This window comes from Chrysochloris asiatica, unplaced genomic scaffold (assembly GCF_000296735.1).
Source record: "Chrysochloris asiatica unplaced genomic scaffold, ChrAsi1.0 scaffold00034, whole genome shotgun sequence".
Classification (NCBI taxonomy): domain Eukaryota; kingdom Metazoa; phylum Chordata; class Mammalia; order Afrosoricida; family Chrysochloridae; genus Chrysochloris; species Chrysochloris asiatica.
In genome coordinates this window covers 15046902-15069061 of record NW_006408552.1, presented here as the reverse complement: position 1 = coordinate 15069061, position 22160 = coordinate 15046902, and the positions used below count along the sequence as shown (strand labels likewise).

The 22160-nt window shown below is 50.6% G+C and overlaps 1 protein-coding gene across 1 annotated transcript in view; it reads right to left on the bottom strand.

Annotated features, from left to right (window-relative positions):
- Positions 1 to 22160, bottom strand: part of TNRC18 (trinucleotide repeat containing 18) — a 125661-nt gene that overhangs the window by 27390 nt on the left and 76111 nt on the right. The window contains 7 exon segments of the mRNA XM_006859776.1: positions 2019 to 2264; positions 7417 to 7692; positions 11366 to 11729; positions 13903 to 14077; positions 15584 to 15712; positions 15885 to 16021; positions 16643 to 16818. Coding sequence (XP_006859838.1) covers positions 2019 to 2264; positions 7417 to 7692; positions 11366 to 11729; positions 13903 to 14077; positions 15584 to 15712; positions 15885 to 16021; positions 16643 to 16818 — 1503 coding nt within the window.

The following is a 22160-nucleotide window of genomic DNA, read 5'->3' as shown; positions in this document are numbered from 1 at the left end:
GTGGGGGTGGGAGGGAGTGTAGGGGGCGGGTTTCTAGGATATACCCTTTGGTTGGTTGAGGATGCATGCAGGGGATTGGTAATGAGATGATAGACGATGGAATGAAAGTAAAATGAAAGTTCTTTCATGTAAACTACCATATAATTCACAATAAAACATTTAAAAAAGTTTCCTTTTGAGTGTTAAAGAGCAAAGATGTCACTTCTGAGGACTAAGGTGCACCTTACCCAAGCCATGGTATTTTCAATCACCTCATATGCATATGGAAATTGGACAATGATTATAGAAGAATTGATGCATTCAAAACAAAACAAAACCCCCCAGAGGGAATAAAAGCAAATACTGTTGAATAATGATGCATGGAGGAAATTGTAATCATTGCAATGAAACGATGATGTAAATAAAGCCAATGTTTTCCCATGTAAACTATCACTCAGTTCACAATAAAAACTTTCATAAAAAATGTCCAGCCAGTATACTCCTTAGAAGCAAGAATGGCAAAACTTCGTCTCTCGTACTTTGGACATGTTGTCAGGATGATCAGATCCTGGAGGAGCACATCATGCTTGGAAAAGTGGTGGAACCGTGAAGAAGGAAGACCCTCAATGAGACGGACTGACAGAGTGGCAGCCACAATGGGCTCAAACACAGCAGTGCTTGTGAAGGTGGGGCAGGGCCGGGCAGTTTCATTCTGTTGTGCATCAGGTCAGTAGTGACTCGAAGGCACTTAACAAAAACAAAAACATGAGCAAACTATTGACCGACACAAGAAGACTATTTTAGGAGGTGGTCCAGGATCCAGAATTGATGGTATTGAAGGAAGAGGTTAACGTTACACTAAGACATTAAGGAAAAACACCAATTAAGATGACTCACAACCCAACTCTGGGCTAGGATGGGCCACATATGGACTTGAGACCTGGGGAAAGTAGAGGTGGAGCTAAAAGAGGGTCCCAAGGCCCCCCAATGTTCCAAGACAAAGCAATGATGCACATGCAGTGAGAAGTACAGACAGACAGACTCTGAGCAATGGGCTGGCCAGACCTAGTGGTGTGAGGACCAGCTGCAGCGACAAGGACACCATCAGTTGGAGGAAGTTGTTTACTGTGGATTTTCGTTTCTTTAAACCATGAATGCAAATAGAATCTGGTCAATGAATTATTCTTGAAGCATTTATTGAGATGATCAAGTGGTATTATGGGCTGCCTGGTGGTGGTGGTAGCGGCTGTGTGCCGTGGAGTCATAATGACCCTGCATAGGGTTTCCGAGGCTGTAAATCTTTATGGGAGCAGAAAGGCTCCTCTCACTCCTGCAAAACAGCTGGTAGTTTCAAACTGCTGACCCTGAGGTTAGCAGCTCAACTAGTAACTAGTATGTTATCAGAGTTCCTTATGGACTAAATGGTGCTCTCCACAAAATGATTGATGAAGTTTTAACCCCTGTACCCAAGAATGTGACCTTGTTTGGAAACAGGCTTGGTGACCCCCAGCTCCTTCAGGTGCTAACCCCAGGCGCCCCAAGGTCTGTCCATCTCACTTCTGAAGTCCCTCTCTGAGACTTTTCTCACTAGAAGCCGCTGCTGTTTCTTCGGACTGCACCACCATTTCTTGCCGGCACGTTTGGCTGGCTCCTACTTTTAGCTCATGGCTAACCTGCAGTGGCCTCCTGGACCCCCTGGCTGGAGCAGGGGCCTTTCTTAGGCTGCCCAAGCCCTACAGGGTACATTCTTGAGGCTTCCTTGCTCTCCTAGGACTGACTGAAGGGGGTGGCCAGGTTTGTGGAGTGTGGGAATGCCTAGTGAGGTCCTCCTTTGCAAAGCCTGTGAGAGTGGGGGGCCTCCTGTTCATTGGCAACAGCAGAGCAGGTGAATATCACACTCAGGACAGGTGGGCCCACCAGGCATAGGCTCAGCTGGCTGGCACACTAGCTCTGCTCCTCCCTCCTCTGAGCCTCAGTGTGCCCATCTGCAGAATGGGCCCACGGCCCCTGCCTCCCACCCTCCATGGCCCGTGGCTCACCCATTAGGCTCTGGCGCTCCTCCTTCTTCCGTGCCTTCTGCTTGGCCTCCAGCTGCACCACCGACAGGGCCGGACCCACGGTGGGGCTGGGCAGGGCACTGGCTGCGAAGCGTGCCAGCAGGCCCAGCCCGCTCTCCTCCAGGCCTGGCGACAAGGCCCGCTCCCGGGCCCCCAGCCTATAGCCGCCACTGGCCTCGTCCTCCTCCTCCTCCTGGAGCCCTGCATCCTCCTCCTCCGAGCTCTCATCTAGCGTGCAGAAAACAGGGGCCAAGTCAGAGCTCTGGTCTCAGCATTTGTCACCGCCCAGTGTCCCCCAGCCCAGAGCCACCATTGGTATGGCGCCAGTGCAAGGTGACTTGGCACCCAGCTCCTCCCCAGGGGGCAGCTGGGGAGTGGTCCGAGCTGGCCAGCACTTCCTACCCATGTCCCCTCCGCCCCATCACATGAGCCCAGAGACAGCAGCGGCTGTGGGTATAGAGAGGCCTCCTGTCAGTGGGATTCCGGCATGCACCTTGGCTGGGTCAGGGACAGACACATGGACAGGACTGGAGACAGCTCCCTCCACGTCTCACACACACACAAACACACACACACACGCCCGACACACAACATGAAGGCTGACAAGGAGGCAGCTGAGAAAAGAAGGGAAAGGGAGGCTGAGGGAAACGTGGGGGTGAGGGTGGGGGTCCCTCAGGGTGTAGCTGGAGGTTTTGGGTGTGGGTGCCCTTGAAGGAACCAGAGGCCCAGGGCTGGCAGCAGGAGAAGGTGGTCTTTTCCAGGGGTGGGCAGTTCAAGTCCACAGCTGACTCCCAGCAACAACCCCATGCAGGGGAAGCCTAGGCAACCCACTAGTCCTCTCAGAACCCCTATTTCTCATTTCCACATAGCTAAGAACCAAGCTCACTGCCATCGAGTCGATTCCGACTCACAGCAACCCTGTTATCGGTTTTCTGAGACTGTAAATCTTTAGGGGAGCAGACAGCCTCATCTTTCTCCCAAGGAGTGGCTGGTGGGTTTGAACTGCTGACCTTACGGTTAAGCAGCCCAACACCTAATGCTCAGAGCCAACAGGGCTCATTCATTACCCACCTGAGGGCAAGGTTCAGACAGGTTCCTACACATGTGGGAGAAACAGCACCCGTCTGCATAGGAAAGAATGGTACAGAGAAATTCCAAGCTGGAAAGTACTTGTGGCTTGAAGCAGGGCATTGGACTGCCTTGCTTACCCGCCCCAACAAAAGCTGCAGTCAAGTCAACTCTGACTCATGGCGATGCCATGTGCTCCATTGGGTTTCTCAGCTGCCATCCTCGCAGAAGCAGGTCACTAGGCCTATGTTTCACGGCACCACTGCGTGGTTCAAACCACTCAGCACGACCTGTTTGCACCACACAGAGGCCATGGGCTTCCTCATCCACTGCCGTTGAGTTGATTCCAACTCACAGTAACCCTACAGACCAGAGTAGAACTCCCCATCAGGTTTCCAACAGTAATCTTTTCTGACACTGACTGCCTCATCTTTCTCTCTTGGAGAGGATAGTGGGTTCAAACTGCAGGCCTTTCCGTTTGCAGCCCAACGCTTAAACCATGGCACCACCAGGGTTCCTTGCTTAGCCATAGTTGAATGAAAAATGAACCCCACCCTGGGGTATCAGAGTGGTGGGTGGGTGCATCACTCCCTCACATCACATTTGGTGACTGGTTTGACAAGGTGGGCTTCTCTTAAAAAAGCCACCATGCCTGCTTACCTAAGTCCAGCTGTGGCAATCAGGAGCCAAGCTGCAACTCAGGGGACCCTGCAAGGGAGGACTGTGCTCCCTGCAAATAAACCAAACCTGCCATCGAGAAAGTAAGACACTTACAGGGGATCCAGACATCCCCAACGAGGGCGGGCAGCGGGCAGGCAGAGCAGGAGGCCGCCCAAGAACTAAGTGGGCCTGAGACATGCCATGCGTGACCGGGACCCACCAGAAAAGCCACGAGAGAGACAACATGTCTCTGGGGTAGCAAAGGCCAAGTCCACGTTCTCCTGCCACCCCCCAGGGCTGCCAATGAGGTCAGGGGGTCCTTTGTGTGTGCCCAGCTCCGGAGAAAGCCAGGTTCCTGTTGGGAGGGGTGAAGGGTTACGTCAGGGGGTAGAGAGAGGAAGAGGCAGAGAGGGGAGGGCTGTTAAGAGCGCGAGGCAGGGAGGGGTGCGGCCCCCAGAGCAATGGATGGCACAGGATGGCGAGGCGAGCGGGCAGGCAGACAGTGCACACGTGCGATCCATTCACATGGCGGCGGTGTCACATGGTTCGTCTCCGGCCAGCGGGTCACAGCAGCAAAGCAGGCTAGGTGTGGGCAGACTCCCACAGCACCTGGGTCCCCCCCATCGGGGCCTGGTCAATTCCAGAAGGGGGCCTGGTGGGGAACTGTTTGGGATGGGCAGTTGGAGCTGTGGCCATAAGGTTTCCCTTCCAAAGAACTCCTTCCCTGGTTGCTCAAGTGTGGAGACCCCAATCAGGAATCTTGGGGCAGGAGAGGGCTGGCTTTTGCCTTGGAGCATTCTGCCCACATTAAGACTTGGGCACCAGATCCCAGTCCAATGCCAGCAACTTGGAACAGCAGAGCATTTGGCAAGGCAAAGACCAAAAAAGGGGTTCAGTTTCCACACAGTGGAGGTGCCATTTTGGAGGTGCAACAAGCATCCCAAGGCTGCTGGTTAACTGGGGCCAGGGCCAGTGTCAGAGGGGCAGCAAGGTTCAGAGTCCTCCCGCAGTGGAGCAGAGGGGACCTGGGAACCACAAAAAACCCTTCTGGAACACTCCATACCATGAGGGTATCAGAGTGAGCCAAGGATGGGCAAAAACGTTCCCAAGAAAGAAACCCAAGGAACGTAGAAAAACGTTGGGTGGTTGTTCGTTTTACTTTGTTTGAATCTTGGATCCATATGTGTGGGATTGGCTGTTGGAACTTGGTTTGGTTTCTCCAAACCCAAGAAACGCCGAGGCAACCTCCTGCTGCCATACCCAGTGGGGGGTCCACCCCAAGGAGTCGGAAGGTGGAGAGGGGACAGAAAAGAAAAGGGTTTTGCCTACCTACGGAGCAACGAGCCGGGCTGGGGCTCAAGCTCGGGGCCCTGCTGCGCTGTCTGCCTACTCCCAGCCTCCACTTTGCGTCCAGAGTGCAGCGTGAGAGCAAATGCAAGAGACCGAAACAGACATTCAAAGCATCATGGGTAGGGGTCAAGGGTGAAGGGATGGTCAAGCTGCTGGGGGGAAAAGCAGACACACTAGAAAAGGCAAGCCAATTAAAGGATTTTAGTACTGGGGGAGAGGGAGTCAGTAAGGCCCTATTACCCAAATATCCCTTTGCAAGGCCTGACCAAGGGTCAGTGTGCAGGGGGGGCAACCGAGTCAAGCATCTCAAGCCAGGGGGCCTCATCCCACTCCCCCCACACCCCTTCTGCTTCTGGATCTGGTCTCTCAAACAGAGATCCTTTAGCTCTGCTGTTCAGCTCTAAGTGAGGGCCCCCCCCACCCCAGTTCCTGCTACCCACTTCCTTATAATTTGGTGGGGGGGGGCGCATTGGTGGGTTGGGGGGCCACATCTGCTTTGATGGATTCAGGCAGGAGGTTGCAAAAACTGGGGAGCTGAACCCCGACTTTAGGGAGATGGGAAAAAAGGGAGCATGGTGCACTCGATGAAGTTGGAGGAGGGAGGCTCAGGAGTAAGGGAGAAACCCTATCAGACTGGCCCCCCCAGGTCCCGGAAACCAGGCTGGCTGGGGATGGAGTGGCCCCTCTTCTCACCTGGCAGCAGCCCGGGAGACCATTAGCCCAAAGGGAATGTGCAATTTCTTGTCACCTAAACAGGTCTCTAGCAACAATTTGGAGGGAGGTATGGGGAGGGAGAAGCAGAACAAGGAATATGAGCCATGCCTGGAGCATAGGACCTGCACAGCCCCCGGGAGCACGTTCCCATCTAGCCTAAGCCAGTCCCTGTCCAAATGTGCCAGGAGCCACCCCAGCCCTAGCCCCGGAGTCCGGGTCATGAGTTTGACAATCCAGGTGCTGCTCGCTCTTCTAAAAGGAGTCTGCCCTGAAACAAACCCTAAAACTGGGGCTGGGACACCATTTTCCAGAAATCATGCTTCTGATTGAAGGGCTTGGAAGAATCTCCAGCATTTCTAACTCCAGAAGTCTGATTCTGAGATCAGAAAAAGGCAGTCAGAGGGGGTCTCAGGGCTCCCCGAGTCTGAGCCTCGCATTTCATAAGGGATGTGACGGAGGCCCCCTGGCTGACGCAGAGGTCGAGCAGAGGCCAAGCTAGGCCATTGGACTCCTAGCCCAGTGCTCTTCCCATACTTCGTCCCTCAGCACGGCCACAAAGCCAATGCTTTTGCATTTAACAATAAAAAAAAAACCCCAAAAACAAACAAGGGACGTGCCCAACTGTCTTGCCCCTGTACTGCCCACATGCCCTTCAAAACAGAAATAGATGTTGAAACACAAGTGTTGGCGAACCACTAGTTCTTAACCAGTGCTGGGGATGAATTAGTGCTTCAGAAAATAAATGACAAATACAAGCAGCTCAAAAAATAAAATAAAATGAAAAAAAAAATTTAAAAGGTGATGCTGGAGGTGAAAGCAGTTGACTTTGAACCTGCAAAATGGAATGAATGCCAATAGCTACCAGGGATATTTGAATAATAGAGAAAAGCAGTAGATTGCATTAACTCCATTGCTACTCCTGTGGGGTGGTGAGGAGGAAGCGGGGAGGGAAGAGGAACAAAATGAAGGGAAGCGTCAACCTAATTGTCTAGTAAGGACACAGCAAGAGAGACAAGGCACACGGGTTTAGTTAAAAATGAACTCGATATGTTTAATAAAGCTTGGTATTACCAAAATCCCGCGCAGTACAGACATCAAGTCACACGCCCACACGACAGAATTCCATTTACAAAATGTTCCTCAGGAAGCCTCCACCGGGCCGCCCATGGCGAAAGAGAACCCAACCCAAGCCTGTGGTCTAGGTGGGCAGAAAAACTGAGAAGGAACTTAGGGTAAGGGAAGTGGGGTGGGAGAGTAAGGAGAGTGGAGAAAGGTAAAGACTAATAAAAACCCAGCCCATATAAAAGCTCAAAAAGAGCTAGCCAATGATATTATCACAATGATACAAGTACAAATAAAAACAAAAATAAAAAATAATTAGGCGGATAAGGCAGGCTACGCTGCCAAGAACCAAGATGGCCGTCCTTCCTGTGGCCATCCAAGATGGAGGACCTCAGTGTCTGCCATCTCTATCTTGTGGGCATGCTCTCTCGATCTCTCTCTTGCTCTCTCTCTCACGCGCGTGCTTTCACTCACTCGCTCTAGTTATAAAACATGGAAGGTATATTTTGTGTTTTGAGCTAGTAACCTTGGTCAAACGAGTCCTCCGAAGAGTCACTGAAGGAGGAACGTGCGTCGGCCTCTCGGAGCAGCAAGCAAAATGACTGCTTTCTGCTGGTGGCCGGCTTGGGTTTCAGAGTCCGGGAGGCCACCAGGCCCCGCTTGGTCAGCTTGGGGCCTCCTGCTGGCTTGCTGTTCTTGGCCACCATGCCACAAAGAATGGAAGATGTCAATTTGGAGCTGGAGGGGCCTTGGCCAGACCACTCATCCTTCAGGAATTCCTCATCTTCCTCGGAGTCAGTATCTGCAGTCAAAGTAGTTTGTAATAGAGGTAAGTCACAGATGCTGAGCGAGGGGTAGGCATTCTTTATTTTACTGCTCTTAGTGCTTTGGGGAAGAGATTGGTGCAAGCCTGAGCAGAGAGGTACAGATGCCTGTTGACCGAGGAAGAAAGCTCAGTGGGCAACAGGCTCTCCTTCCCTCGCCTGGGCCTCTGGCCTTTCACCCATGGAGGCCTCCGAGCCACAGGCCCTGCATGGCTGGTCTTTCGTGTACTTGGAGCTGGGCCCATTCTAGGCTGGATGCTGCCAGCATCACCTGCCATCAGTCACTTCAGCAAACACCAGCTGTGAGGCAGCCTTCCTGGGGGGTGGGGGTGGGGGGGTGGTCAGGGCAGTCAGCACTCAGCCCAGGGACTTCTTTTGGTGACCCAGAGAGGAAAGAGCTCCACGAAGCTCTTCTCTCCAAAATACAGGCACCCAGTGGCAGGCAAGCTGGGGCCTGTCTCCCAGTCAATGACATCACCCGGTTAGCTTGGAAATGGCTGCGGTGAGAGTACTTACACCAAGGCAATCGGCACACCATTACAAGTCAGGGCCTTAGTTCTTTCAGAGCAGCTCACTATTGCTGGCTTCCCCTCCCCTAAGTCTCTAGTCTAACCATGTGGTCAAAGCTCAAAGTTTTCAAATTTTCCTGGCAGGAATCCAGCTAGCATTAGGGAGCAGGGTGCTGGGCCTTTCCAACCCCACCACACTCACATCCTTTTATCTGTTTTACATATTGCATTGCCAAACAAGATTGTGCTGGAAGAAAGGGCTCCACAGCCAAAGACTGTAATCTCTTGTTCTGGCACAATCCACAGGAAATGTGAGGAATGCTAACACACACAGCTACAGTGTGGCTTCTCCAAGTCCAAAAGAAACTACATATGATGAGGGGCCAGGCCTCTGGCTGCTTCCACAAACATCTATGGTTTCCACTCCAACCAAGACCAGTCATAGGATGACCTGGCAACCCAAGGCGAGGAAAAAAATCACACCAAGCTGCCACCATTGCACACCCTCAACCATAGCTCTCATAGTTTCCTCCAACCTCTGGCCTTCCTGAGGTTCCATCCCAGACTGGAGACTCCTACGGTGACAATAATCAAAGTGTCTCTCCACCAGGCATGCCACCCGCCCCTCCAGTTCAAGCAGCAAGTGGAGTAAGTACTGTTCTTTCATGCCATCTGCCCACACAGCGGAACTCTGCGGCAAAGCACAGCTCCCAACCTCTTTGGGGCCTTGTGTTCTCATTTGCCTAGGCTCACTAAAGAGCCAATCAAAACTTTTTTTTTTTAATGTAATTAAAACCAAAACAAAGATAGGATTTCTCTACAAAGTCAATGGCATACCGTAGTAAGCACTGGACTGCTAACCACAAAGTCTGTGGTTCAAAACCACCAGTCACTCCTTAGAAACTCTATACAGGGTCACACTATGAGTTAGAACTGACTCAACAGTACTTTACAATAACAAGTCATTCTCTAGTTGGAAATTGGCCTTTTGACTCTTGCTGTATTCTAAACCCATTTATCTAGCCTAAGGAGTCTGTAGAGCCCTGATGTGGTGCTGTAGGTTAAGTACTGGACTTACATGCAAGATTGGCAGTTCAAACCCACCAGCGACCCTCAGAAACCTTATACAGGGTTGTTAGGAGTCAGAACCAACTCGATGATACACAGCAACCGAACACAACAAGGAGTCCAACGGTGGTACAAGAAGAACCTCAAAAGAAAGGCGTGGTGACATGCTTCCCAAAAGTCCCAGCCTTGAAAACCCTTCAGAGTTCGGTTAGACTCTGCCACGGGCTCACCAGGAGTTGGAATCGACTAAATGGCAACCAGTTTTCTTGACAAGACAATGTAGTTTTAGATGATGGCAAAATTGGTTATATAGGCAATTGTGAACATTCTTTCTGTCATACAACAGCTCAGAGAACCTGAGACCTCAGGGACAGAGCTAATCTGTGACCACCAATACCACCCCCATTCACTTGCACCTATAAGCAGGAATAATGGGGTCCCTCCAGTGACCAGCCAAGTCACATTCACAGATCATACTACCGCATGTCAAAGGAGCAACCACACCCCTCCACACACCCATTCTGCATCATCCCATAACAGCCGAGATAGAGCATGCAAAGGAAGCCCTTTCTCTGAAACTGTCCCTTTCTACTGTGTCCATGTTGTGACCAGAGGTCTGGGCAGTGCTATTCTGACCGCACGCATATGCATCAGGGCGCTAGGTCAACCTCACATATCCACAGTCCTCACGTCAAACACAGAAGGCAGAGAGAGGCTCACCTCAGGACCATCTGAGCAGAGCAAGCACAGCATGTATACTGAAGATAGCCACAGCTTAATTCTGGGCCTGGTGCCATATTGAGCTTTACCTGCATGAGCTCACTGAAGGCTCACACCAACCTTTCCAGGCAGGTATGGGTATCTGGACTCAAAAAAATCAATAACAGTTTTCTCTTCTTTCCTTAAGAAAACACACTTTATTACAACATTCAAACTGCCCAATGAGCCAGTCAGAGCCAATCCAAAGCTCAAGATATACAGAAACGGGCAGATGCCCAGCCAGCCAGCATCAACAAGGTTGACCTTTCCAGAATCCAAGACCATCCTAGCCCTTGGTAAACAAAAGAAACATGGTACCTATCTGTCCTGGGCATAAAGTGTTCAACCATACTTACTGAGTACCTAGCATGCCATACAGACCACAAACAGCCATGAAGGAAGCCGTTGGTTAAACCAAGTTTGTCTTGCTCAGGAAAACCACAAGGGCACGATCTGAGATTTCAGTGACGGCAGCCCAATATGGTAGTCTCGAGTCCCACATAGCTATTAATAAGAAAATCCCTTAGAATTAAATCAGCTCTGTACTATAGATGCATGGGATATATTCCAAGTGCATAGTAACCACTTGTGACTTGCTGTTGTTAAGGGCCATCTCATAGCAACCCTGCATAGGGTTTTCGAGGAGTGGCTGGTAAATTTGAACCGCTGACCTTTTGGTTCAAACGGACCTTGTGGTCCAGTACTTATCCCACAGCGCCACACCAGGACTCCCTTTGTGACTTAGTGACTACCATATTGGTCAACACAAATATGGAATGGTTCCAGGAAGTTCTATTGGACAGTAAAATCCGGTTTTATTCCAGTTCCAAATCTCCCTATCCAAAGGGCACTTAACCCTTCACCTGGCCTCAGCATCAATAAACTCTTTTTACCAACACCATGTTGTATAAGAGTTAAAGCACTTAGGGCTACATTTGTCAGCCTGTTGATAGCGTTTCCGGAGGCCAGGTAAGGCCCAGCCGACCCAGAAAACCACTCCAGGACTCTCCAGCCCAAGTCGTGGTAAACTCTGGCTCACAAGTAGTGCAAAAGAGGAGAGGGCGAAGACGGGCAGGCGGCTTCTGCTCCCACCCACCAATCACAGGCCGCCATGCCCTCCAATCACAGACGCTCCCTAGCGCATGCGCCCCACCAATCACTGGCACATCCGCTCCTGGCTTGTCCCATTTCCTGCTTGAACCCGCGCAGAAAAATGAAAACAAAGGCACCTTCAATCGTCCCCCCAAAACAAGGAAGAAGCGAAAGGAGAAGAAGAAACGGCGCGGAGGCGGCATGGCGCCCATCTGCTACTTACTGTAGGAGTAGCTGCTCACTTCTGAGGCGAACGGGGAGTGGCCTGACTTGGGCAGGGCTCTGGCTTTGAACCCCACATCCATCTTCGTGGCTTTGGCCACCCTCTTGTGTTTACCTTCCCTGGAGGCTTTCAGAGACAGGCTGAGGCCTTTGGCCAACGCTTTTCTGTCTTTGCTGAGCAGGCTGTCATAAGGAGTCAAGTACCTGCTACAGGCCCCGCTAGCTTTTGATTTCCCCCCAGCACTGTCCGAAAACTTGAAGGACGATGACTTCAACTTGTCCTGCTTGGTGAGAGAGAGGGCCTTGTCAAGCTTGCTTGCCAGTTGCTCCTGGTCGCTGGCCATCTTCTTCTTCTTAATCTTCAGCTGGAGAGGAAGTTGGATCATGAGTTAAGATGTGCGGCAATTAGAACAATCAATTAAAAGGGCAGCATTTGCCCAGGGAAAAAGCTCAAAAGGCAGGAAAGGAGGATGCGTGGGTGTGTAAACGGGAAACAAAGGGAGGAAGTGGGAAGAATGCTGCTGCATTATGGGAATGGCAATCAATGCCACGAAACAAAGCATGTATGGATTGTTGAGTGGAAAACCAATTTGCTCTGTCAGCTTTCACCCAAATCACAATAGAAAGGTTTTTTTTTAAAAGATGTGGCAAAATGACAGAAAGGTTTGAGTGACTACAGGGATAGACCTGGGCCAGTGTCCTTCACAGCCGGCTCTGTGACTTTTGTAAAGGTGCTTAACTTCTCTTAGCCTGCGGACATCACAGATGGGCAGCACAGAGCTGTGCTGAAGATGGAGATAAGGAACAGAGAGCATTTCTCACAAGGCCTGGCACAAGCTAACTGTGTATGAAGTAGCTGCTACTGTGGTTACAATTATCATTGGCTCGTCTGCTCCAGCTTTCTGGTGCCTCCTGGGGAATTGCTCAGGCAAGCCAAATTCACCACAAGCCGAGAAGGCAGCTGGATTAACCAAGATAGGAAAACCAGATTGTAGCTGGGCGGATCAGCTAATCTCAACCATTTGAAGACAACAGCTATACCATCTACAGGAGCCCATCCAACTAAAAAATGCCCAGGGGCTGCCAAGAAAGTGCCTTCTCGTATGTAGCTTGGCTGCCTGAAGTAGAAAGAATGATGGGAGATTTCTCAGATTAAATTGCTGCTTGCACCTCTATCGTCAAGGCTAACCATTTGTTGGAAGGGAAATGTACCGTTTCAAAGCTGTGAATGTCCCTCATTTGAACGTTTTATCTCCATTTCCTTTAATCGGGTAGCATTTCATATGGCGGAGAAAAGCTGAGCGAGCATCATTTAAACAACACAAGTATCCTTTACCATGTGAGGGTAAAAGGATCTGGAAGCATAAACTGACTGTAACGCCCACTCCTGCATCTAGTCTCCCAATGTGAGTATTCCTGATGGACAGACAGATCACCCAAAACAGCTCTGCCACCCAGGACTTGCTGGGGAGGGATTATCAAGGTGGGGGGAGTATTTAGAGACAAGAATGTTAAATGGAGGATTCATATGCTCTGAATAGGAAAATACGAGTTGGCGTTCAACCACCACCCCAGGAATGTTCACAGGGGAGCTCCCAGTGGTGTCAACCCTTGTCCTTAGAACTACAGAATGTGACATTACTCCTTAAACAATGACGCTATTCAACAGTATCACATTATCAGGCCCTGTGTCCCTGCTTGGCTTTGGCAGCAAAGGGTCATATAGAGATGTCACACAGTGGAGTGTGTATTAAGACTGTGTTAGTTTGGTAAATCCATGACCACATTTCTGAGCCTTCATTTCCCTAGTCCTGGTGTGGTGCTATAGGGTATGTACTGCACTGCTAACCACAAGATCAGTAGTTCAAATCCACTAGCTGCTCTTTGGAAATGCTATGTAAGGTCACTATGAGTTGGAACCAATTTTACAGCACTTAACAACAAGAATTTTTTACAGACTCCCTAGGTGGCACCAACAGTTGACACTTCAAACTACCAATCAATGGCACCATAGAAGAAAAGCCTGGCAACGTGCCTAGAAAATGTGGGCATGACAGGGTTTTGTGTCAACTCAACGGCATTGGTTTGGTAGTTGAGATGTGCTTGTTCCTAATACAGGCATAGTTAACTCTAAGATGAGTGGCTATGAGCAACCAATCAACTGAAAGGATATTTACTTGGGGGAGTGGCCTGCTTCCAATATAATGTACACTCGGGAAAGGCTCTCTCCCTTCGGCTGGGGACCTGGGACTCGACAATTGTAAGCCATTTCCTTGATATAAACTTCTCTTTACATACATATATACATACATAAATGTTTCACTGATTTTCTCTAGAAAACCCAACCTACAACAAAGGGTTGCCATCGGTCAGAATCAACTTGATGGCATGGGTTTGGTGGGTTTTGGGTTTTGTTTGTACAGTAAAGATAGGACAAGAGTCACTGATACTGAACTATCATTTCTGAATCACAACAGATGCCAAGGAAGGCAGCCTGCCCAGAGAATCTCACCCCAGGAGACTGGCTCACTCACTGACCTGGCTCATGAAGTCAGATGAAGTTTCGTGCTCATCCCAAGGCTGGCTTCTGCCCCGGGCTCTCCCAATTCCAATAAGGCCGTCGTGTTCCTCCTCTGCCCCTTTGTGTCTCTTCCTTATCCCAGCACCCAGCTCAAAGTCATCAGATGTCAACAGGGACTTGCTGCTGCTCAGCCTGAAACCCAGATGCACCACCAGTTAGTGCACGGGCCGGGCAACACTTGAGGGCTTGGGGGCCACCCTCACAGCCTGCAGGGCTGGACGACGTGACACGCATGTGAATGACGGACACGAGTCTGGGATGTTTGCACGTGAGGTTTCATGTGGAATAGAAACTTCAAGTTACCATCCTCTGCCAGCCTCCCCCTTGTGAGCACTCACTCACACTCACACACACACACACACACACCTCTGCATGGTGAGGTACCTTTTGACGGAAGCAACCAAGAACAAGGACCAGAAATGTCAAGGAAACCCACCAAGATGGGAGGGAGGGAACTGAAGGACAAGAAGCTATACCTGGAATATCCTGTACCTTGCCTCCAGCTTAACGTCCCGTCACAAGTAATAATAATAACAGCTCATTTTCATTTGCTGCATAATAAGTGCCCTGTGGTATACGTTCAGCAGTCGGCTGATAATGCAGAAGTGGGTGATTTGAACCCATCCAGTGGCTCCAAGAGGAAAAAGACCTAACTATCTGCTTCCAGAAAGATGACAGCCGAGGAAACCCTCGGGGCACAGTTCTACTCTGTCCCTTGGGGTCACTATGTGGTGGCATCAACTCAATGGCATCATCTCGATGGCACCCAACAACATGAGCCCTGACTGATGTTTTCTGTCTCAAATCGTCAAACGAAGCTATGCACAGGCTGAATTTTATACACGAGGCCATCATCAGGTGAAGCTGGGAGCAGGAAGTTCACCTAGCTCCCCACAAGGCCCACACCAACCCCAGCCCTGCCTCTGGCTGTCTCTTTTTCCAAGAGCCGCTTCACTCCCCGATCGTGGCTGAAGATGTGATGTTTCCCTTCCTCTTTATCTTCCAGGAAGGATGTCCCACACCAGAACGAGGGGTCCACAGAGTCATCTTCTGAGCAGCCCTGGGCCACCCCACTGCTTCCACTGAGCCTCCAAACACTGGTCTATCCTGACATCTCAGGCTAAGAGGTGCAACAGCCTGCTCTGTGGACCTCACTTGGCTTGTGTGAAGGTCACCCAGGGAGAACCAAAAAAATCACCCCTGTCCACCTAGGGCCCAGGCAGCAAAGCTCCCACTCCAGCCAGTGCCTAGGAAAACCTCCAGAGTGCCACACGAAGCTTCAGCAGACACCTAAAAAGCCAATCCCCACACCAAGCTAGGAGGCGACCCTGAGACAGGTCAGGGACCTGCTGCAGCCAGTGTGTGGAGAGCAGGAGCCGGTCCCTAGGAGGATGCAGTGCTCGGCTTGTGGCATCTCTGGAGCCATGTTCTGCCGGGGTCCTTCTTCCCTTGCTGTCAGCCTGTCCTTCTGCCATTCCTCACTCACCCTCCAGGCCCAGGTGTGCCGAGCCCCAGGGACCCTAGGTCCCCCAGGCCAGCCGCAGGAGCACGGGGGCCACCGGGCTCCACTGGGCCCCAGGCAGTCTCCTCCCCTCCAAGCTCCGTGCAGCCCCCGACCCACCGAGGGGCCAGCCTTACTTTCCGCTACTGTCTCGGCTCTTCCCTCTCTTGCAGGGGGGCGACAGGGCACTCAGGGTGGGCGTCCGTTTCCGCGGCCTGCCAGGGCCTCTGCGTGCCAAGCTTCTATGGGGGTCCTCGCGCCTGTCCCTTGAAGAGAATCACAGGCTCGGCTGTGAACTGGGTGGGCCGGGGGGCCGGAGAAGGGGCGCACGATAGGCACGCCCGCACGCACTCGATCACACACACAGACACACACGTCCGAGTGCCCTGCGCTGCCTGGCCTCCCCAGGCAGGCAGTGGGACAGGGCAGCACACTCACTCAGAGTCTCGGCGGCGCTGCAGCTTCACCAGTTCGCGCTGCTTCTCCTTGTACCTCCGCTGCACCTCAGCCAGCCGCATGCGGAAGTCCAGCTCCCGGGCGTCCATGTTCTCCAGGGACGACTTCATAGCGTACATCTGCAGAGGGTGAGGACGGGGCAGGATGAAGGGTGCTGAGGGCCCCCTCTACTCCACAGCGGGGGCCCACACAGCTCACAGTGAAGAGCAAGGGCTTTAGGGTCATGCACCCCAGCCTGAAGTCCCTCCTTGCCACACTGCCGAACTATAATATAAGCGGCTGCCTTGAAGCCGATTCCACCCCAGGGCAGCCCCGTGTGTATCAGAGTAGAACTTTACTCGACAGGGTTTGTAATGGCTGGATGTTCGGAAGATCACCAGGCCTGTCTTTGGAGGTGCCACAGGGTAGACTCAAACCACCAACCTTGAGCACTACCCAGGGATTCCACTTCAAAGACGGGTCCCGATACAGACTGCAGGACTAGCTTAGGTATGAAAGCTGTCCCATAAGCCAGGGCTAGTTTACATCTGGAGGCTCAGGACCTCACAGGAAGGCGACCCTGCTGCAGAGCCAACTCTGGGCCCCTGGTGTGCTTGCGCCTTGATCCACAGGCAGGCTGGAAAAACTGAGGCACGGCAAGTCAGGACAGAAGCTGGGTGCAGGTCCTGCCCTTCTGACTCCCAGCTGAGATGACGTCTTCGTAGGGGGCCCCACCCCACCCACCCAGGCAGCATCCTCACCCGTTCCTTCTTCTTCTGCATCCAGCTGTACTTCTTGTTGGGGTTTAGCTCACGGGGCAGCCGCAGGCTCTTGAGAGGGTCCACAAAGGGGCTATCCAGCACCTCCTGAAGCATGTGGCTGCTGGCTACCAGCAGGCTCTCCAGCGAGGGCCGAGCCACCATGCCCCGCTCTGCACCTGTAGATATAGCCAGGTAAGCTCATGCTATTCAGCAGACAGTGGGGCATGGCCCCTGGGCATGGCAGCCAGCCCTCCTCTGGCCCCAGACAGGAGGCAGGGGCCCCTCCGAGAGCTGACTGGACTAAGCCCATCCAGGATTAGGAAAAATGAGGCCCAGCCAGCCAGTGTGTGCTGACCACAGACAGACTCAGGAGAGGCATCCAAGGCCAGCAAGAGGCCTTTTCTAGGAACACGGCTTTTCTTTCCCTTCTGTACACTGAAGAGCTCACAAGATGAATACACATGGCATTCATCATCAGAAAAAAACAAACCCCAAATTAAAGAGTCCAAAATTGCCCAAGTCATACGAGCGAACAATGAAAAACACAGACCATGTAGAAAGGTGCAAAAGCCTCTACCTCACCTCCTCAAGGGTCACTTCCAGAAGGGAGGGGGCCTCTGTTGCTGGTTACTGGTAGAAGATTCCAGAAAAGGCTGTAATATTCAAATACATGTAACATACATGGATGTCTTTTTTAAAAAAATTGAAACTGGCATCAGTCAATACAGACTGCATCACGCTTGGCTTTTTTTCTTAACATCTTTTCATACTGGCACAACAAATCTATTCGCCTCCATCCGTGAGCCTGATAAAATCGCTATCTCTACAACTCAAAAGCAGTGGAATCAGAGCTAGACAGTGCCCGGCTACCACAACCAACTGCCCTGAAAGAGATCAAATTACAGGGTCCCAGATAGAACAGGAGAAGATGTAGAACAAAACTTAAAATTATTTAATAAAAAGACCAGGTTCACTGGTCAGAAAGAGTCCAGAGGAACACGAGACTAGAGCCCCCACCACCCTTCAGGTCTGGCCCAGTGTTCAGCTACATAGGTTTATAGGGCGGGACACCACCACTAGCAAGGTATGCTCACCATGGAATGGTCAGTCATTCCAAACTGAAAGGACAACATTTTCCTAACATTTGCCCTTTTGAGAAGGGATGGAATACAAAATATGAACCACAGGGAGTAAGTGGTTTAACTGTAAAGTGTAAACCTTCACTCAATTCACAATAAAAAGTTTTAAAAAAAAACACCAAAAAGCCAATTTCCCTAAGAAGCCAACAAACATTGGAATACTGGCAATTTTACATGAACATGACTGACGCTAACAGCAGCAGCCTAACCTCTCGCATCGATGTGATGATCTGCTTCTGTAAAGACTACAGCCAGGAAAACCCTTTAGGGTATTTCTTCGGACTTAAGTATTTTCACCATGTAAAAACCGTCAAACTGTCCATAATTTTTCTGTACCTTTATGTGTTTGAGCTATACAGGTAGTCCTCGACTTATGACCTATTTGAGTTATGACAAACTGCCAGTTATCAGTAGTTATAACAAACTACATACATGTTATCACTCTCAGACATTCACTCACCTTGTTCTGTTCAAAGATCAGATTTATAAAGCTAATGCTAATAAAAACTAAAAACAAAAACAGCGTTCCGACTTACATCAAGAGCCGTCATAATGAACCCTGTCAATAAGCCGGGGACTAACCTACCTGTCATTTAACAAAGGCAAAATTAAACTAAAGCTGAGTAAGGATGTGGGTGCCTTCAAGTTCAGGAGACTGTGCACCTTCGGAGGCGAGAAAGTGAGCTGTGGTTAGCAAGTCACCCGTGTTGAGGTTCCAGGGTGCTGGCAACATTGCATTTCTTGACTTGCATATTAGCTGTATAATTATTCTCTGAAAAAATGAGTATATTGTATGCCATTTTCTGTACACATATCATACGTTACCATTCCAGGATATATCTGTGGAGCAAATGGTGCAAAATAAAATGGAAAGTGCAAAAGTGGAAAATAAAATAGAACAAAAAATCCTGTGGGGTAGTTCTGTGACCCAGGGTCACTATGAGTGGGACTCCACTCTTCAGCAAGCAGCCAACAACAAAAATGCATCTCTGTATCCTCTGATGATAGCATTGTCGCAGACGACAGCACACTTAGGGACACGTACCTGGTAGGAACTCTCCCACCAATGTGGTTTGCTTGCATGAAGGCAAGCATGTCTGACTGTGATAAATATTACCAAGCACCTTCCAGAAAGGGGGCCCCAATTTAGAATCTCAACACTGGTAAACAGGGGCCCAGGTTCCCTACAAGCTCACTAGCTAATGAAAATTAACTACTTCTAATTTTCTACACATATCTCCTCTGTGATTCAGCACACAATCGATGCTTGTGCAGGCTCCACGTGTGCACAGAATAAAAGCGTGTTCTCTATTGTCAAACGTAAAAGTCCTGTAAGATCGGCTGAATCCTTGTTTAGGTCAGGATTTCTAGATTCCAGAACTATGAAAATTTGGGGACAAGCAGCTTTCTGTTGGGTTTTTCACTACATGGTGTCTAGCATCATCGCTGGCCTTTACCCACTAGATGTCAGCAACACACTCTCTCTCCCTCAAGTTGTGATAACCACAAGTATCTCAAAAAAAAAACCCCACCCTGCTTTCAAGTAGATTACAACTCAGAGCAACCCTACAAGAGAGAAGAACTGCGGCCAATAGGATTTCCAAGGCTGTACTCTTTATAGAAGTGTCTTGATATGGTGCTGTGGGTTAATGTGCTGGACTACAGCATTGGCTTGCAGCGCAAGGTCAATGGTTCAAGTTCACCAACCACTACTTGAAAACCCCACACAGGGTCACTATGTGTCAGAACTGATTTGACAGTACTTAACAACAACAATCTTTACAGAAGGGAGCACACAGTGGCTCTGTAGGATAAGCACTGGACTACAAACCATAAGGTTGGCAGTTTGAGCCCAGCAGCTGCTCCATAAAAGAAAGCCGAAGTTTTCTGCTCCACAAAGATTTATAGCCCCAGAAACTTGATACAGGGTTAGCTTGATAGCACTTAACAACAACCGTTAGAGAAGCAAACTGCCTAATCTTTCTCCCTCAGAGTAGCTTGTGGGTTTGAACCAATGACTTTTGGTTAGCAAACAAGCATTTAATCACTGTACCACCAATGTCTCCAGACTCTGCCAAATGTACCCTGGGGGTTAGGGAGTGTGGGAATCACACTTAGTTGAGACTCACTGGTTTTAATCTTCCAGATCCTTAGGGAAATTACTGCCATAAGGCAGGGAGGCACAACAGCTTTGAGACCTAAAGGAGCAGATGAGGCACAAAGAAGCAAGCGGAGGTGGCCGGCAGTAGATGCCACACCACAAGAAGATCTCGGAGGAACAGAGCTGACAGGAGAAAGCCTTCCCCTAGAGCTGATGGGCCTCACTTCACACTTCTAGCCTCCTAAAGTGTGAAGAAACAGAGTTGTTACAGCTGTCCCCACCTGCGGCCTTTGTCACCACAGCATTACAAGACAAGGATAGAGTTGGGCATTAGGAGAAAGCTGTCCAGCATGTCCGAAGACCATGTCTACACACCCCTTGTCTACTTCCAGTTCCTCCGAGTCACAGGGATCTTTGGTGCTGACAGGCAAGGGACTGGGCATGTACAGCCCTGTCACCCCTACACCCTCCATAAAGCCAGCCTAGCAAGGCTTTCCCAGCTGACAGCGAGGGATGCCTGAGGTGCTCCACCAGTGATGTGGACCAGGGGGATGGGGGGTGTACTATGACAGGGCAGCGGGAGGAGGACGGGAGGTAGCTGTGCCAGACCACCCAGTCAAACACTTCTGTGGAGAAGTGCATGTGGGGGGATCTGGGGAAGTCAGTGAGCCCTTAAAAACGTGTGAATCCAGGCTCCGAGAGACTGGGCCCTGCAGGATGACCAATGCAGTTTACTATCCCACCTGGAACCTTGTCCTAGTCTATGCCTAGTCTATGACACACTGGAAGACAGACCAGGAAGGAAAGGGAACCTCCAAGTCCTGCCCCATCCTCTCCTGTGGTCACAACTCTACCTTACCCCTCCACCCACCCAAGCTCCAAATCGCAACCCCAAGGGAGCACTGCTGGTACCTCAGACCTCAGAGGCGTAAAACAGAAGGTCCCTAGCATTCCCCCAGAACCTGTTTCCTCAAGCCCCAGGTCCTCACTCACCGGTGGCAAGTCTGTTCCTCCCAGGATCAAACCCAAAACTTGCAGTCCCTCTCGGAACACCCACGTCCGACCTACCAGCCAGCATAGCTGACCAGGCTTAGACCTCAATGCCCATTTGGACCCACACTCCTCACTCTCACCACCAGCCCACATAGTAGCCAAAACCAACAACTCACTTTCTATCCAATTCTACCGCTCCAGCCCAAAACACCTTCCCTTGCCTTGACATTTCACCCCAAATAAAAGCCAGCTTTATGATATCCGCAGGGCCCCCAGAACCTGGCCCCCATCCCATCACCGACTTCCTCACCTGAGCAGTCCTCACTCGGGGCAGTGGGGGGAGAGGTCCTTCCCTTCACATTTCAGAGCCTTCTGCTTGAAACAGTCTCCTCAAAATCCACCCTCTGCCTCAACATGCAGACCCAGAAGGGCTACTAGGTCCACCCCCCGCAAAAAGTTCACTGTCCACCTCTGCCCTGTCCCCTTCCTTCTTCCTGTTTTCTTCTACCACCACTGCTCAGTTTCCCAACAGTTATCTGACCACTGGACTCCTGGAATGGCACTATTAGATTAGCACTGGACTGCGAACCACAAGGTCGGCAGTTCAAACCCACCAGCTAGCTGCTCCTCGGAAGTTTTACACAGGTCACTTATGAGCCAGAACTGACTCAATGGCACTTAACAACAACAACAACAATCTGACCACTGCCAGGCACACTGCAGGAGCTTGCTAAGCACTTGCTGAATGAATGAATGCAGGTAAGGCCCCAAACAAAAACAGGAAACTGCAAAACCCAATCAGGTGTGCAAAAAGGTAAAGGATGAAAGAATGAGTAGTGGCCCCCAGAAGAGTAATTCTAGAAACTCCAGCCCCCCATTCCTCCCCATATCCCCCACCAGCCCCATTCCCTTTCATTTCCCAATTAGACGCCCACCAAGGACTAAGGGACTTTTCATTTTCTTCTAGACATTTTTTTTCACCCAAGTATTTCAATGGAAGAAAAGCAGCAGTGAACTTTACAACAACAGCAATGACAGATGCCTACGGTGGGGGGCAAGCATCTCTCCCCACTGACCACGGAACCACGCAAAGGTGCTTTCAAAGGGCCTTGAAAACATGCCTTCGGCCTCTGAAGAGCACTGGTGGAGCAGTGGTTGTATACTCAGCTATGAATCAGAATGGCAGAGATTTGAACCCGCCAGCCACTCTTCAGCAGAAAGATGTCCATCACATCAATTTTGACTCATAGGGCCCTTAGGCTTTCTTTATGGAATTAGAGGACCA